The 18,295-nt window shown below is 39.7% G+C and overlaps 1 protein-coding gene across 1 annotated transcript in view; it reads right to left on the reverse strand.

The window, feature by feature from the left end:
- The window catches only part of traf3ip2a (TRAF3 interacting protein 2a), a 59,169-nt gene that overhangs the window by 35,546 nt on the left and 5,328 nt on the right, over positions 1-18,295 (reverse strand). Inside the window, exon 2 of the mRNA XM_069887632.1 lies at positions 14,415-14,652. Coding sequence (XP_069743733.1) covers positions 14,415-14,652 — 238 coding nt within the window. The remainder of the gene's footprint in view (positions 1-14,414; positions 14,653-18,295) is intronic.

The raw sequence follows: 18,295 nt of genomic DNA on the forward strand, positions 1-18,295 counted from the left end.
TTCCTCTCGCCACAGCTAGACTTTGTGAGGTGTTTGAGGAGATTCGGTACATCACCGAAGACTCTCAAAAACTTCTACATGTACACAGTGGAGAGCATTTTGGCTGGTTGCATCACTGTCCGGTAAGGAGGCGCTAAATCTCAAGACCAAAATAAAACTCCGGAGGATTGTTAACTTGGTCTGCGACATCACAGGCACCAGACTTCACTCCATTGAGGACTTCAACATGGAGGTGTCTTAAAAAAGCCTCTATCCTCAAAGACCCCCAGCACACAGGCCATGGCCTCTTCACTCTGCTACCATTGGGAAGGAGGTACAGGAGCCTAAAGACGAGCACCCAACGGCACCAGGACAGCTTCTTCCCTGCTGATATCAGATTCCTGAATAATCAATGAACCAAGGAGACTGTCTTGCTTTTCATGCACTATTTTAAAAAATATATAATTGTTGTAAGATGGTTTATAATATGAATGTTTGCACTGTGAGGCTGCCGCAAAAGATCGTACTTCGTGACTTGTTCATGACAATAAATTCTGATTTTGATGATCAATGAAAATCGGTACAGGAGTAGGTAATTTAGTCCTAGCCTGCACCACATTTAAATAAAATGATGGCTGATCATGCGACCTCAGACCTCTATTTCTGCTTCCTCTCCATTCCTGTGGATCCCTTTAGCCAATAGGGCCACATCCAACTCCCCTTATGAATATATGTAATGAATTGGCTCATCAGCTTTCTGTGGTGGGAGTTTCACCAGTTCACAACTCTCTGAGTGAAGACATTTCTCCTCATGTCAGTCCTAAATGGTTTATCCCCCATCCTGATACTGTCATCCTTGTTCTGGACTTCAGGAACATTCTTCCTGCATCTAACCTGTCCAGTCTTGTCAGAATTTTAATGTCTCAACGAGATCCCCCTCTCATTCTTATACATTCCAATGAGTATAACTCTAGTGAGTCCTGCAATTCCAGAATTCAGTCTGTTGAATCTTTGCTCCATCCCTGCAATAGCAAGAATGTCCTTACTCAAATTAGGAGACCAAAACGATGGTGGTCTCAGCAAGATCCTACTTTATATGTCGTATGTCCTCCCTGATTCTGTATTCCAAACCTCATTATGAAGGCCAACATGCCATTTGCTTTCTTTACCATGGAGAGTGAGTGGGTTCTGGAGTCTCAATAGTCAAGTTTATTGTCATCTGTATAAGTACAACCCGATGAAACAGCATTCTCCGGCCCTCTGTGGAAAACCGCACGTACACACAACTAGACATGACACACATACAGACAAGCAATGCATATGCAGGACAAGTATTTCATCGATACAAATAAATATTATTGCATGAACACGAGAGCTTTGGATGGTTAATGTGAGCAGTTCCTTTGGCCGTTCAGTATGAGTGTGTGAACAGAGCGGATTAAGTGTTTTAACTAGCCTGCCTGATCAGTAAGGAGTCCCATTCAAATCCTACTGTGCCTCACACCCTGAAGGGACCTGAAGGGAAGTGGAGTAATAAATAGCATTCCTTTCCAAAAGGCCTGCAGCAGTTTCATAGTGTTCCCATTCCTGATGGCAGTTTTTATTTCTCAACCTCCCCTCAGTGTGTGAGGATTTGGATGGGACTCCTTACTGATCATGCGGGCTAGTTTACAGACTTAATCCGCTCTGTTAACACATTAATACTGAACCACCAAAGTCAAAGTTTCAGGTCCATGATTCTTCAACAGAACTAGAAAACCCAGTTTAGTCTAGTTTATTTATATGGCACATCGAAAACAACTCATGCTAACCCTAACCCTAACCCTAACCCTAATGTGCTGTACAAATCATAAATTACATCTTAACTTAAGCAGCTATTTAAAGTGCAGTATAAAACGGGTACCCAAGGTTTAGAATTGTACATACAACATGGATGAATTGTACATACAACATGGATAACACCAAGTTAGGTGGCGGAGTGGGAAGTGTAGTAGAAACCGTAAAGTTGAAGAAGGATATAGACAGATTTTGAGACTGGGCAAAAATATGGCAGATGAGATTTAACATAGAGAAATGTACAGTTGTACATTTTGGCTGTGGAAATAAACAGGCAGAATACTATTTGGGTGGGGTGAAAATTCAGACCTTGGATGTGCAACGGGACCTGGGTGTCCTCGTGCAGGGAAATGTAAAAGTTCATGACCAGGTGAAATTGGTAGTGAAGAAAACGGATGCCATGTTGGCTTTCATTTCGAGAGGAATAGTGAACAAGAGTAAAGAGGTGTTGATGAGGCTCTATGGGGCGCTGGTGAGATTTACTAGGATCAGCTGAACTGGCAGCCAGTAAAGACAGGCAAGAATAGGGGCGATATGGCCCTTTATCTTGGCTCCTGTGACGAGCCTTGCTTCCGCATTCTGAACCAGTTGCAGACGGGATCATGACGACTGACTAATTCCCATATAGAGAGAGAGTTAGAGTAGTCTAAACAGAAGAAAATGAGGGTGTGGATAACTTTCTTGAGGTCTTTCAGTGAGTTTAATTTTGGCAATAGTGCAGTGCTGGGAAAAACAAGCTTTTATTACTGCATTAACTTGTTTGTCAAACTTGAAAATGGAATCGAATATCACACCAAGGGATTTGACGTGTGGTTTAATGAGAATGGATAAGTACCAAGCATATTGGAGATAATATGGGTGAAGTTTTGGAGGGGAGGGGGGCAAATAGGATGATTTCAGATTTGCCTTCATTTAGGTGCAGGAAGTTTTGAGCCATCCAGCACTTTATATCCTCCAGCCAATCGATGAGGCTGGTTATCTTTGCTTGATTGTTGGGCTGCAGGTGGAGAACTAACCTTTTTTCCTCTATTTATCTGTTCTTGGGTCTCGGACGGGAAACGTTATCTCTTTCTCTTTCCATAGATGTTGCCTGACCTGCTGAGTGTTTCCAGCATTTTCTGATTTTATGACAGAATTCTCTGTGGTATTGTCAGCTGAAAGGCAAACTCAATTGGAGAACCGTTCTTTCAGATTTCTTTCTTTCTTTGGCTTGGCTTCGCGGATGAAGATTTATGGAGGGGGTAAAAAGTCCACGTCAGCTGCAGGCTCGTTTGTGGCTGACAAGTCCAATGCGGGACAGGCAGACACGGTTGCAGCGGTTGCAGGGGAAAATTGGTGGGTTGGGGTTGGTTGTTGGGTTTTTCCTCCTTTGTCTTTTGTCAGTGAGGTGGGCTCTACGGTCTTCTTCAAAGGAGGTTGCTGCCCGCCGAACTGTGAGGCGCCAAGATGCACAGTTGGAGGCGATATCAGCCCACTGGCGGTGGTCAATGTGGCAGGCACCAAGAGATTTCTTTAGGCAGTCCTTGAACCTCTTCTTTGGTGCACCTCTGTCTCGGTGGCCAGTGGAGAGCTCGCCATATAACACGATCTTGGGAAGGCGATGGTCCTCCATTCTGGAGACGTGACCCATCCAGCGCAGCTGGATCTTCAGCAGCGTGGACTCGATACTGTCGACCTCTGCCATCTCCCTAACGTCTTTCAGATTTATTGTCATACATAACACCACATACAACCCTGAGATTCCTTTTTCCTGTGGGCACAGCAGAATTACCACTAATTGGTAGTGCAAAAAGTAAGCTGTACACAGTATAATCATGTAAACAATCAAAAGAACTGTTATCAGGTTTATGCTGTGTACAGTTTACTTTTCAGTTCAGGAAAAGGGGGAAAGTGTTTGAACCTCCAGGGTCTTCAGGCAATGAAAAAATACCAGCTATCTCTCTGAGGTTGTTCCAAACGCAAGGTGCCAGGAGGCTTTTGCCTACGTGTTTGAAACATTCATCCTACTCACACATTGAACATTTTATTAATAACAATAAAGAGGTCATGAAGGAAGGAATAGGTAGGTTCCAGATCAGGATCAGGTATATGTCAAGCCAGAGCAGATGAGGAAGATCTCAAATGAATATTTTGTGAATGTGTTTTCTGTTGAACTGGATAAACAGGATTGGAACTTAAGACACAACACTACAGATTTCCTGGGGATTTCTGTCTCAGTAATAAAAAGGAGTCAACAGTCTTAGATTGTATCAATGTGGATAAATATCCAGGAACAGACTAGAACATTTGGCATTTTTACACAGAAGCCTAGGAATTATTCTGGAAAAAATTGAGCATACTTACCTCTGATCTGTCCCGATGTGGTCGTTTACACAGGAGCACTTTTAGGGCACTTTTACCCAGCCTTCCTGTGTTGCAGAGTTTGTCGGAGGGGAACATCGTATTCATTAAACTTGTTTCTTATGGAGTGGCTGCGGTCATTTTACACAGCAGCCACTCTCTAAAAATGTGTAGGGGTCCCAGTGGAAAAATTTCGGGATGGAATTTACATAATAAATTCCGTCTGGACATTTTTACACTGCCACCGGACAGCAGCTGTGTAACAGTGCCCATTATTGAAGACAGGAAGTCAATTGTTGGGGCCTCGAAAGAATTTTTTAAACTCATTTATAGTCTTAGACTGCAGGCATGTAACGGCACAATCAACAAAATTTGCCATTGCATGGGCAGTCTAAAAAGGAAAGTGCATTTAGTCAATTTCTGCATCGCGATTTATCCTGCTGGACCCCACTACTTTTTGGGGGAAGTCTGCAGTCTAAATCGCACTGCAAAACTCACCTCATGAATTCGACATCCAGCTGATGATGCAGGCCACGTTGGTCCACGTAAAACCACCAGGACTAACATGCACAGGAACTTAAGGGGTGCAGTGTAAATGACCACAAGGTGAGTAATTATGTTAATTGATGTTAAATTTGTCCAAGATTTTTCCAACATTGCTGTCTATAAACACTATTGCTGAGGCCAGGAAGAGTTTCAGAGGACTTTCGGTTGTGGTCAACTATTATAATGTATAATTATCTGGTCAGGTACACCTATTGGCTGGCTGTACCTGTGGTGCCTCCCTACAGGCTCCTGTATAAAGGTGACTGTTCCCCAGCCCCCTACAACTCAGCACAGGACAACCAAAGAGTAGGGATATGCTATGTTCTGTAAGGTAAAACATCATGAGATGGGAATGTGTAAGGAGTTACCCTGTGCAGGGCTGTAACAAGAAGGGGAGGTGTCCTTGTACTCCTGTTAGGTAAAACATCATGAGATGGGAATGTGTAAGGAGTTACCCTGTGCAGGGCTGTAACAAGATGTGAATGCATCCTTGTACTTACAAGATAAGAGAGACATTGATGGATTGAGAGGCAGGAAGCTAGCAGGGAAAGGATAGCAACAGTTTTAGTCATTGGACAAGTAATGATATGATGATGTTCTAAGCACGTATCCAAGGGTATAAAAAATCACCATTTTGCTGATAACGGCAGAATGCATTCTCCGACTAACATGGTTAGTCGCAAGTGTTACAATCCGGTAATAAAGAACAAAGAACCCTGATTTCGACTCAGTCTGGTGTTTGTCTCACTCATTCATGGACAAAGCAGACCTAACAGTTCTCTAGAGAATTAAAGCCAATTGGTTTTTCCACAATAGTCTCCTGAGTGATAAATGGTGCATCAATTTTATTCACTTGATGTTTTCTACAATGGAGCAGATCCTCAAACCAGAAAAGGTGGAAATTGACCCTCAATCTCCTGAGTTATCTACCAACTTCGAACTCCGGCTGAGCGGTAATTTTTTGAAAATTTTATTTAACAATTTTATAGAACATTACAAAAAGAGAAGAAATGCGAAAATACAAAAATACAAATACAATAAAAACAAAAAAAAAACAATAAAATATAGTATCCCCCACCCCCCTCTACTAAACTACACTATCTCAACTCTCCTCCCCACCCCTTGGAGCCCTACAAAAAATGTAAACATGTGGCGGCGCACATCCGTATGGCGAACCACCCCTGCCTGTATCGCCACGTGGCGGGGCAGCCATGGGGAAATGGTGTCGTCAGAGGTTTCTGACTCCAGCATCCCTTCCAGCGCCCACCCTGGGCAGCGATTATGATATCACAATGCACCAGGTGACTGAGCTCATGCTGCCCTTATAGGGACGTGCGGAATGTGAATAAAAACAGTTGTTAAAGACCCTCAACATGGTGGCTGAGTTTCTTCCACTGCTCACACTCCCACAAACATTTAAAATTAATTAATCAATGTGCCAACTCTGTACATATAATTTACTTAAAATCTATAACCATACATTCCAAATATAAACTCCACATTTTAACAAAAACAGGATAGTTATTTCACAAATTATGTTATTTTTCCCAGATATAAACACAATTACAATTCATTGTCCCATCTTTGTATTTTTAATTCTACATCATTTTTCCCAGTTACAGCTATACATTTTCTTGCAACTGCTAGCCCTAACCGTACAAATGCCAATTGTGACTTATCAGCCAACCCTGGAATAACAGTATTCATATAATCCAATAAACACATCATTGGATCCATTTACAAATCAGTTTTGAATAAATCTCTCAAAAATTTTATAACTTTTTCCCAAAAGGATTTAACTTTCTTACATGTCCATACAGAATGGATAAAGGTACCTGTCTTTTCTCCACATCTAAAACACAAATCTGTTACACTAAACCCGTATTTCTTCAATTTCTCAGGAGTGAAATATAATTGATGAATAAAATTATAATTAGCCATACTATATCTCACATTAATTAATTTTGTAACATTATCAATACACATATTTGACCATTCCTCCCAAGACAATTCAATATCTAAATCTTTCTCCCATTTCTCTTTTGTCCTATATACCCCAACTTTGTCCATCTTTTCTTGCAACAACCTATTCATATCCAATATAAATCCTTTTGTTTCCTTATCAACCATTAAAATCTCAAACTTGGTAAAATTAAATCCCTACCAAATTGTGTTTGCAGAAAGTCTCGAACTTGATGATGAGCCAAAAAAGAATTTGCAGAAATACCAAATTTCTCTTGTAGTCTATTGAATGTAGAAAATTTACCCGCCTCAAAACAATCTTGTATAGTACTTATTCCTTTCAATTCCCAATTTTTCAAATAAGGATTATTTAAAGAAAACAGAATTAATTTATTCTGTTACAATGGTGATTTAATTGAATTTTTTCCTTTAGAACCTATAAGCTGATCTTACTTGTACCAAATATCCAATATATGCCTTAATATATAGCTTTATATTTTTGTAACCATAAAGGATTCCATTTATAAATAAATTGACTCACTTCTTTTCCAAGAATTTGATCCAATTCATCTTTGGCCCATGCAGGTTATTATTGAACATCAAATAACCTATTAATAAATTTTAACTGTGCCACTTCATAATAATTTTGAAAATGTGGTAATTGAAGTCCTCTCCGTTCATATCGCCATGTTAATTTGTGCATAGAAACCCTTGACAATTTACCTTTCCACAAAAATAATTGAATTGCTTTATTTAATTCTTTTTAAAATTTCTTTGGTATCATACATGGAATAGATTGAAAAAGATATTGTATATGAGGATAAATATTCATTTTTATACAATTTACTCTCCCAATTAAAGTTAATGGCAAATCTTTCCATTTCAATAAATCAATTTTAATCTTATTTAACAATGATATATATAATTCAAAATATATAAATATTCTCTATTAACTATAACTCCCAAATATTTAATATTAGACCATTTAAATTTAGTAATCTGTCTACAATCTGTATAGTCCTCATCTGATATAAATAATATTTCACTCTTCTCCCAATTAATTTTATATCCTGATTTAATAAATTTTGCAACACTTTCAAAGATTCTTTGGGATGAGTTAAATATATCAACACATCATCAGAAAACAAGTTAATTTTATATTCTTGTTCACCTATTTTAATACCTTTAATATCCAAATTTTGCCTAATAGCCTGAGCAAGAAGTTCTATTACCAAAGCAAACAATGCTCGTGAAAGAGGACAACCTTGTCTAGTTGATTGAGATAATGTAAAAGCTGATGAAATCTGTCCATTCGTCATTATTCATGCTGAAGGATTGGTATATAAAGCTTTCACCTAGGTAGTAAAAAGCGGTCCAAACTGAAATTTTTCTAAAACCTTAAATAAAACTTTCCACACAACTCTATCAAAAGCCTTTTCCGCATCTAACACCACTATCATTGGTTGATTAACTCGTTGCCTAGCAGCATTAATTATAGAAATCAATTTAGTAATGTTATCAACAGAATATCAAACTTTTATAAATCCAGCTTGATCAACATGTACTAATTTTGGCAAATAATTGGCCAATCTATTAGCTAGTACTTTTGCCACAATCTTACAATCCACATTTAATAATGATATTGGTCGGTAAGAAGACACTTTTAATGGGTCTCTATCTTTCTTTGGAATAACAGTAATCAATGCCCTCAAAAATGATTCTGGAAATTAACCTATCTCAGTTGCCTATTTTAAAACTTCCATATACACCGGAAACAACATATCATTAAATTCTTTATAAAATTCTGCTGTAAACCCATCTTCTCCTGGAGACTTTCCTCCCTCCACTGATTGCAATACTTCCTTTAATTCTAATTCCGTAAAAGGACTATCTAAATCATTAATATCCTTCCCATTCAATGATAGTAAATTTAAATTGGCCGAAAACAAATCAACTTGCTCAGTATTTTGTCTACTTTCAGATGTATAAAGTTCATTATAAAATATAAAAAATTCCTCATTAATTTCCTGTGGTTTGTAAGTAATCTCTAAGTCTTTCATTGTGCAATCAGAGACTGACTGACAAGTACTGCACACCCGGGTCGGCACCCTGGTGTACTCCATGATCAGGGACATCATCACGTACCAGGAGGCCATGGACATCCTTAAAGGGCAATACCTGTGTAAAATCAACGTTGTCCATGCTAGACCCCTTCTGGTAACTCAAAAACAACAAACCTGTGAGTCAAACACCGAATATTTTCAGGCCCTGTGAGCACTCAGCAGGGCCTGTGAATGCAAAGCTGTGTCCTCCGTGGAGTATACAGAGGAAATTATTCAGGTGGGACAGGTTTAAATTGGAGCTGGACATGTCACTTTTGTCAGGTTGTGGAGAAACATAACCAGGATCCTCCAGTAGCTCCATTACAACCTATTCCTGTTGTTGGGGAATCTTTCACTAGGGTTATTGTGGAATATGTAGGTCCCCTGCCTGAAACTAAGACTGGGAATCAGTACTTATTAAAAATTATGTGTGCAGCGTCGAGATTTCCAGAAGCTATACCATTAAGGATTATTAAAGCCATAACAGTGGTAAAGGCTCTGGAAAGATTTTTCACAATTTTTGGATTACTGAAAGAGATCCACAGAGTGATCAAGGATTTAACTTTATGTCTGGGTTATTTCAGCAGTTGATTTATGAGTTGGGAATAAAACAGATCACTTTATCTGCATATCATTCTGAAACTCAGGGAGCTTTGGAAAGATTTCATTCTACTCTTAAAAATATGATGAGAATTTATTGTCTGGAAAATGGGCAAGATTGAGACAAAGGTATTCACTTATTGTTATTTGAAGCAAGGGAGGCTGTTCAGGAGTCATTAGGGTTCAGCCCTTTTGAAATAGCTTGGACATCAGGTTAGAGGACCTTTAATGTTGATAAAAGAACAGTGGGTTAATGAGGATGTGCAGTTGAAGTGCTGGATTATATTTCTAAATTTAAAGATAGGTTACAAAAAGTGTGGACTTTGACTCAAGAGAATTTAGAAATGACTCAGGGTAAAATGAAGTGTTTATTTCACAGGAAAGCTCAAGTGAGAAACTTTAAGACAGAAAGTAAAGTTTTAATTCTGTTCCCAACACATGACAATCCTTTGAGAGCTAAATTTTCTGGACCCTACGTAGTTAGATCAAAACTGAATGATATTAACTATGTTGTAAACACTCCAGATTGAAGGAATAAAACTCAGGATAGTCACATAAATTTGTTGAAACCTTATTATGAAGATAAAGGTAGTGGAGAACAATCTGTATCAGAGGTATTAGTTGTTGACAGGGTTGTGGAAATTAATGATCATAAGATTATTGAAACAGAATCTTGTGAGGGTAACCTTAAAGAAATCATGGTTTCTGTGTGCCTGCCTAACTCAGCAATTTTGGAAAATTTGGAGGAAAAGTTACGCCATCTTAAGTCATGAGAGCAGATGCAGTTGAAAGACTTAATTTTGAAATATATAAATTTGTTTCCTGATGTGCCAAAAAAGGACATCAGTGATTTATCATGATGTGGTTGTGGGAGAAGCAAGTCCCATAAAACAACACCCATATAGAATAAACATTCAAAAGAGTAAAATCATGGATCAGGAGGTGGAATATATGTTGAGAAATGATATTATTAAAACTTCGGACTCAGATTGGAGTACTCCCTGTGTTCTGGTACAGAAACCAGATGGAACTGTTAGGTTCTGTACAGATTACAGGAAGATTAATTCAATAACTAAAACAAATACTTATCCTGTTCCAAGAATAGATGACTGTATTGATAAAATTGGATTTGTTGAAGGGTTACTGGTGTGTGTCTCTAACTGAGAGAGGAAAGAATATTTCGGCTTTTGTAACTCCATCCAGTTTATACGAGTATAATGTGTTACCTTTTGGCATGAAAAATGCCCCTGTAACATTCCAAATGATGATTAATTTTGTAATCCAAGGGTTAACACATACAGATGTTTATATTGATGACATGGTCACAAAAAGGGAATTGGACAAATTGTTTGCAAGATTATCCAAAGCAAACTTAACAAAAAATCAATTTGCAAATGCTACTGTATCATACTTGGGTCATGTAGTTGGTCATGGCAAAGTTGCACCTATTCAAGCTAAGGTATACAGCTTTCAAGGCGGATGGCCATCTCTACCACTTACTGCAGGTCCCCTTTGGCGTCATGAACAGCTTCTCAGTCTTCCAGTGGGAGATACACCGTATGGTGAATCAGTACGAGTTGTCCCCATCTGCAGCTAAAACCTGCAGGACCATGATGCCAATCTCCAGAGATTTCTCGAGACAGCCATGCTCCTTAATCTGATGTATACAAGGCCAAGTGCGTGTTCTGCACAACTCGCCTGGCCATCCTTGGCTGTGTTGTGGAAAATGGTGTCATTAGCCCGAATCCAGACTGCATGTGACCACTCTTGGACCTTCCCCTTCTACACAGCCTCAAGCCCCTGAAGAGGTGCCTTTGGTTTTGCTGCTATGATGTTCAGTGGGTCCCCAATTATGCAGACAAGGCCCTCCCCCTTATCAAATCTATGTCCTTCCCTCTGGCGGTGGAGGATTGTGTAGCCTTCAACCACATCAAGTCCAACATCACCAAGGCCACAGTGCACATTGTGGATGAATCCACCCCCTTTCAGGTGGACAGTGATGAAATAAGTAATAAATTAACTAAATTCCTAATTTCTTTTGTCAAAGTAGCTTTAGCAGTGGCTAAGAAATACATTGCAACTCCTTGGAAATCTGACTCTCCCTTACTCGTAGGATGAGAGATTGCGGAGATGCATAGTTATATACCTATGGAGAAAATTACACCCAATCGAAACAAGTATGCACATTTGCCAAGATAGGGCAGCTATAGTTGGGCCATATAGGGGCCCACTTATAATAATTATAATAACAGATAAACAGATGTGACTTCCTCACATAGATTTTTTATGGCTAGTATAAATGTGAGCTCTGACGGTGTGGATTTATATTTTGTAGGAAGGGGGAGGGGCTTTTCTTTCTTTGTTTTTTTGTATGCAAAAGTTTAATGTATTGTGAAACTGAAGATTTTACTATGTATATTAAAAATGGCAGCACAGATAGACAAAGTAGCTCAGAGAGTGTTTGGGATGCATGGCTTCATCGGTTGGAGCACTGAATACAAGTTTTGCGACAGCATCTTGAAGTTGTCCAAGATGTTGGTGAGGCCACATGTGGACTATTTTGTGCAGTTTTGGTTGCCCAGCTAGAGGAAAGATATGAATAAGGTTAGAAAGGGTACAGAGGAGGTTTACAAAGTTGGTGCCAGGATTAGAAAAAGTTATTGTGAGTGATGGGAAAAATTAGGCCTGTTTCCCTTTGTGCGTTGGAGTTTGAGAGAGAATCTTATTGAAGTATATATGAGGGGCATAGATAAGGTGAATAGTGACAGTCTGTTTCCTAGTGTAGAAGAATCTATGACAAGGCATTTCTCTAAGGCAGGGGTGGCCAAACACCTTTGGTTGTGGTTATAAGGAATCATGGGTCAAACAAATATTAACCCCGGCAGTTTTCAATCAGTTACACGGCAAGAAAAACTGTTTTTAGACCAGAAAACCTCTGAGCCATCGAAAGTTCATTTTCTATCAAAATAACTACAGTATATGACACTACTGAACAGTTTAAATGTTGACATTATAGCAGTTTACTAATGTGTTCACATATTACAGTAGGCATTTCTGTTTCTGCTGCTCTTAAATTTAATTTAAATAAATACGGTAAAACTTTAAAACTCACATTCAAAAAGCAGTGGAAAATAAAAAGCTTGGTGCAAAATAAGAACTGGAGAAAAGCTCAAGAAAGGGACAAGGCAGTCTCCAACATTCCTCCACAACTCTCAATGAATAAAGTTCATGACCCAAGAGTCCATCATTATGATGTGATGTGTATGTCTGTAGATAGGTACTGAAGATAGGCTAATAAAGTTAACTGATTCCACGCAAATCAAAGAAACACACTTCCCCTTGACTTCAGTGAAAAAGTAGTCATTTTCCCACCGTGTCCAAATTTTTCAGCACTCCTTTGCTATTTTATGTCTTTTCAGTTCTGCCATGTTTAATCAACTAAGGTAAACATTTTTGTTAAACTGAGGTAAATGTCTTAATCGATGAGTAACATTGCAATGGTTGGTCTAGTACAGTGGTTCGTAACCTTTTGTTTCCACTCACGTACCACCTTAAATAATCCCTTACTGACCACAGATGGCATAGATTCTTTGTGGTTAGTGTGACGGATTATATTATATTTTGTATAGATATGTTTTTGAAGGAGATAGATTGTGGGGGTAGTATAGGTCACGAACAAATACAAACACTTCACATAACAGATCTCATTTATAATACAAGAGCTCTGCTCAAGCCAGACAGTCCAGGCTCCGAGTGCCTTTACAAAAACTTTGAGAATGCCTATAGAGACTTCACAAGTAGGTGTTAATTGGACACGCTGTGGAGTAGTGGATCATTGTAATGAAAGCAACAGATGAACGGACTCAGTGTGGTCCATACAAAAGGAAATGGCTAGCTAGAGTGTTTCACCTGAAATAAGGAAAAAAAGGAACTCTGTGGTGACCTGAAAGAAGAGGTTATCATTTTGAAAACCCTAATGGGAAAAGTTTCTTTGACACTGAAGTGGCTAATCGGAGGGAATCAGTTTGTGTGTGTCCAACGAGCAACAAATCTCTCTCTGAAACAAACAAGAACCTTCCTGAGCAGTAACCATTTAACTTTAAGCACCAGAGCCTGGTGAAAATTCATAAATATTAAATACTGTGCACAGTATAAAAATTGCCTGATAACAGTGAACTTGGAGCAGTGAGAAGTGCGTTTGGACTGTGAATCAAATAACTTTTCTAAACATATGCACGCATTACATACACATGTGCTTAGAATTAGAAGGGGGTTAAGTTATGTTAAGTTAATAGTAATAAGTTAAAGTTTGACCCTGTTTTTATGTTTAAAGAAAATTAAAAACAACTTTTGTTTAAGTAACCATTTGTCTTGGTGAATTTCTATTGCTGCTGGATTTTGGGATCCTTAGGGCCTGTAACATTAGTAAAGAATTGCTTAAGGTAGTACGTGAGTGGGGAAGAAAAGGTTGAGAACCATTGGTCTAGTAGTTGTTCAAAATGGCAGTGAAATCTAGTGTTGAAAATAAGAATTTCAATGTACACACAATGCAATTTATTGTTAGAGTGTGTTCTAATGGATTATATTCCAGTTTATTTAAAATGGGCAATGGGCTGCAGTTGGCTTGGGGGCCATAGTTTGGCCACCCCTGCAATAAGGTGAGATGGTTGTGATGTATAAGGAACATGAGCGGATGGTTCTTTATTCAGAGGGTGGTGGGAATATGGAATGAACTGCCAGACAAAGTGGTAGTGGGCTTTCCTTAAGAAACATAGATAATTACATGATGGGAGTAGACTGGTGGGGTATAAGACTAATATGAGCAAGTAGGTCTAAAGAAGGACACCACAATATTCAGCAGGGACAAGCTGGGCACATGTGAATAGGATTCTGACTGACACTAGCACTGGGAGAATGCAGGTACACAGAGTGGCAGGGAACAGAGAAAGAATCCCACATACAAGAAGCATCAGCGAAAGATAGTCGACATATGGAAAACAGTGACAGGGTCAAGACATAAAGGGTAAGCAATTAAAACCAGGAACTCACTGAAATTCTTGTGGTTGAGGTGGGGCTTGGACAAAGTCACTTTGAATTCCTCCATTCCAGGGAGCCTTCAGAACAGATCGAGGTGGGATGTTAACCATTCCATATCGCCATCGTTGTACAGGCAACACATCTCTCGCATCTACAGATTGGTTAGGATGAGGAGGAAGTAGACCATGTAGATTTGTGCTGTCATAGCACTGTTCACACCTGCAGGCTGGACAATGACAGCTCACAGCATCTGGCAGCATAAATGCATGGAAATAGATTTAGTTTCAGTTTTATTGTCAGAATATTTACATGACATCACATACAAACCTGAGATTCTTTCTTCCTGCAGGTAAGGCAGAATCATCACTTATTGGCAGTGCAAAAAAAAACGGACTCAATGTCCACATGTCAACAAAGAAATGTAAACAAACTGACTGTGCAATACAGAGAGAAAAATCAATAAAGTACAAAAGAGTCCTTAAATGAGTTTGTTGTTGAAGAGTCTGATGGTGGAGGGGTAGCAGCTGTTCCTGAACCTGATGGTGTGAGTCTTGTGGCACCTACACCTCTTTCCTGATGGCAGCAGTGAGAACAGAGCATGTGCTGGGTGGTGGGGATCCTTGACGATTGGTGCTGCAGTGTTCCCTGTAGATGTTCTCAATGGTAGGGAGGGTTTTGCCTATGATGTCCTGTGCTGTGTCCACTACTTTTTGCAGGGCTTTTCATTCGGGGGCATTGATGTCCCTTTACCAGACTGTGATGTAGCCGATCAGCACACATTCCACCACTGTAGAAACTTGCCAGGGTTTCTGGAATCTTACCAAACCTCCGCAAACTCCTGAGGAAGTAGAGGCACTGACCTGCTTTCTTCATGATGCCATTAGTGTGTTGGGTCCAGGAAAGATCCTCTGAGACAGTGACTCCCAAGAACTTAAATGTGCTCCCCCTCTCCACCTCTGATCCCCCAATGATCACTGGATTGTATACCTCTAGCTGTCCCTTCCTGAAGTCAACAATAAACAATAAATATATCAAAACAAAAGTATCAACAATATAATTGGGATTGACAGGATGATCCAGTCCTACCTTTGCACTGGGAAGTGATTCCGTTTTTATTATTGCCCTTGTGGGTCTCTCCTCATGGAAATTTTACCCTAACTTTATCCAGGCTAAAATGTGGAATAATACACCACAAGAACAGGATCTCAGTCCACATGTTGGTGCCAAATGTCATGCATAATTTAAAGTCTTCTGCTAGCAATAAAACATATCGCTCTATTCTAGTAGTTCTCAACCTTTTTTTTTCCACTCACATACCACCATAAGTAATCCCTTACTAACCACAGAGGACCTCTATTCCTTTCATATCTATCTAGAAGCCTCTTAAATGCTATTATTGCATCTGCTTTGACAATCACTCATGGCAGACCATTGCAAGCACCCAAAACTCTCTGTGTAAAGAAACTTACCCCACACATCTTTAAATTCACTGCTCCCACCCGCCCCCCCCCCCCCCCCCCCCACCCCGCCTAACAAATGCATATCTAGCAAATTAGAACTGAGATTATGGTTCCTTTACAACAGTGGTTCCTAACCTTTTTCTTTCCACTCACATACCACTTTAAGTAATCCCTATGCCATCGGTGCTCTATGGTTAGTAAGAGATTGCTTAAGGTGGGATGTAGGTGGGAAGAAAAAGTTTGAAAACCACTGTTTTAATTGTACCTCATTGACTCGTTATGTGCACGGTTTCATAACTCCAAAGAAAATGGGCCAATGACAATTTTTCTCAAGCAAAATATTTCAGTAACAATTGGGTCTCAAGCAGTGATTCTCAACCATCCCTTCCCACTCACATACCCTTACTAATCACAGAGCACCAATGGCATAGGGATTACTTAAGGTGGTATGTGAGTGGAAAGAAAAAGATTGAGAACCACTGCTTTACAAGCATAGTGGTTAGTGCAATGCCTTTACAGCACCAGTGATCGGGACCTTGGTTCGAATCCCGTGCTGTCTGTAAGGAGTTGATACATGTTCCCATGGCACAGATTCAAGTTGTAGGGAGAGCCAGGATAGGCAGGTTCTAAGATAGACATAGAAGGTTAAGGGGTGATCTCATGAGGGGCATGGATAAGGTGAACAATAACAGTCTATTTCCCAGGGTAGATGATTGTAAATATAGGGAGCATTGGTTTAAGGTGAGATATAAGAAGGACCAGAAAGACAATTTTTTTCACTCAAGATTATCCATGTCTGGAATGAGCTGCCAGTGGAAGTATAGAAGCAGATACAACTTCAACATTCATAAAACTTTTGGACAAATATATTGATAGGAAGGATTTAGAAGAATTAGAATCCAGTGCAGGCAAATTGAACAAGCCTGGAATGCCAATTTGCTGGGCATGGATGAGTTGGACCGAAGGGCCTGTTCTGAGCTGTGTGGCTTTGTGACTCTATAACTCTGTAACTGTTAGGTGCAAAGCAAAAAATTATCTGTGGACTCTAGAAATATGAAATAAAATCAGAAAGTGTGGGAAATATCCAGAGAAAACGAAGTAATATTTCTAGACTAGTGGAGTCCCTCAAGGATTGGTTCTGGGACCTACAAAACTCTGGTTACACCACACTTGGAGTACTGTGTCCAGTTCTGGTCACCTCATTATAGGAAAGACATGGAAGCATTGGAAAGGGTGCAGAAGAAATTTACCAGGATTATACCTGGTTTAGGGAGTATGCATTAAGAGCAGAGATTAAGGCTTTACTCATTGGAGAGGAGGATGAGAGAAGACATGATAGAGGAATACAAGATATTAAGAGGAATAGATAGAGTGGACGGCCAGTGCCTCCTTCCCAGGGCACCACTGCTCAATACAAGAGGGCATGGCTTTAAGGTAATGGGTGGAAATTTAAAGGGAGATATTAGTGGAAGGTTTTTTTTACCTAGAGAGTGGTTGGTGCGTGAAATGAACTACCTGGGTCAATGGGGGGGAGGCGGGTACATTGGTGAATTTCAAGAGATGACCAGACAAGCAAATGGAGGAATTTAAAGTGGAGGATTATGTGGAAGGCAGGGTCTAAAGGTCAGCACAATATTGTGGGCCAAAGGGCCTGTACTGTGCTATGTTAATGTTTTGGGTCCATCGCCCTTCATCCTTCCACTGATCTGAAATATTAACTTGATTTGACTCTCCATAGATGCTGCCTGGCTTGTGTTTCGGTTACTTTCTGCTATTATTTAGAAATAGTTGATAATGACAAGCATTGTCACTGACGCTGTTTCTTCCTTCAAGGAAGACCAAACGAGATCTCTTTCCCATTGAATGTGGCCAGTGGAAGCAAGTAATTCTTCATCCCAAGGGATTGCTGAAGAAAAAAATAAATCCAATTCCTACTACCTTTAGGAATTGACTTTGCTCCAGGAATGGCCTGTTAAGTAGTTGGAATCTTACATTGAAATTCCAACACAGGACCGTTGTCGGCAGAATCACCAATGGCAATGAGGAAGCGTATAAGAGAGAGATAGATCAGATGGAAAAAAATTATTTTAAAGATCTAAGCAAGGGTACTATGAGCTAGAGGAAAAAGCCCACAAGGTCCTCTTCCTGGCAGTTGAAATCAGAGCAAGCTTCAAGAACAATAAATGCAATTAAATCAAACACAGGCGGGATCTCCAATAAACTAAAGGACATTTTATATATATATATATATATATATATATATATATAAAATTGGAATTCCAAATTACTATCTGGTCCTAAGAAAACCCCTTATATATTTACCCCTTCCAGTCGCCCGGCTGACTCCCTGAACCACGGTCCCTCGACCGACTCCCCCAAATGCCGGTCCCTCGGCTGCCTCCCCCAACTGCGGTCCCTTGGCCGCCTCCCCCA

The sequence above is a fragment of the Narcine bancroftii genome, chromosome 6, assembly GCF_036971445.1.
Source record: "Narcine bancroftii isolate sNarBan1 chromosome 6, sNarBan1.hap1, whole genome shotgun sequence".
In the NCBI taxonomy this organism is placed as follows: domain Eukaryota; kingdom Metazoa; phylum Chordata; class Chondrichthyes; order Torpediniformes; family Narcinidae; genus Narcine; species Narcine bancroftii.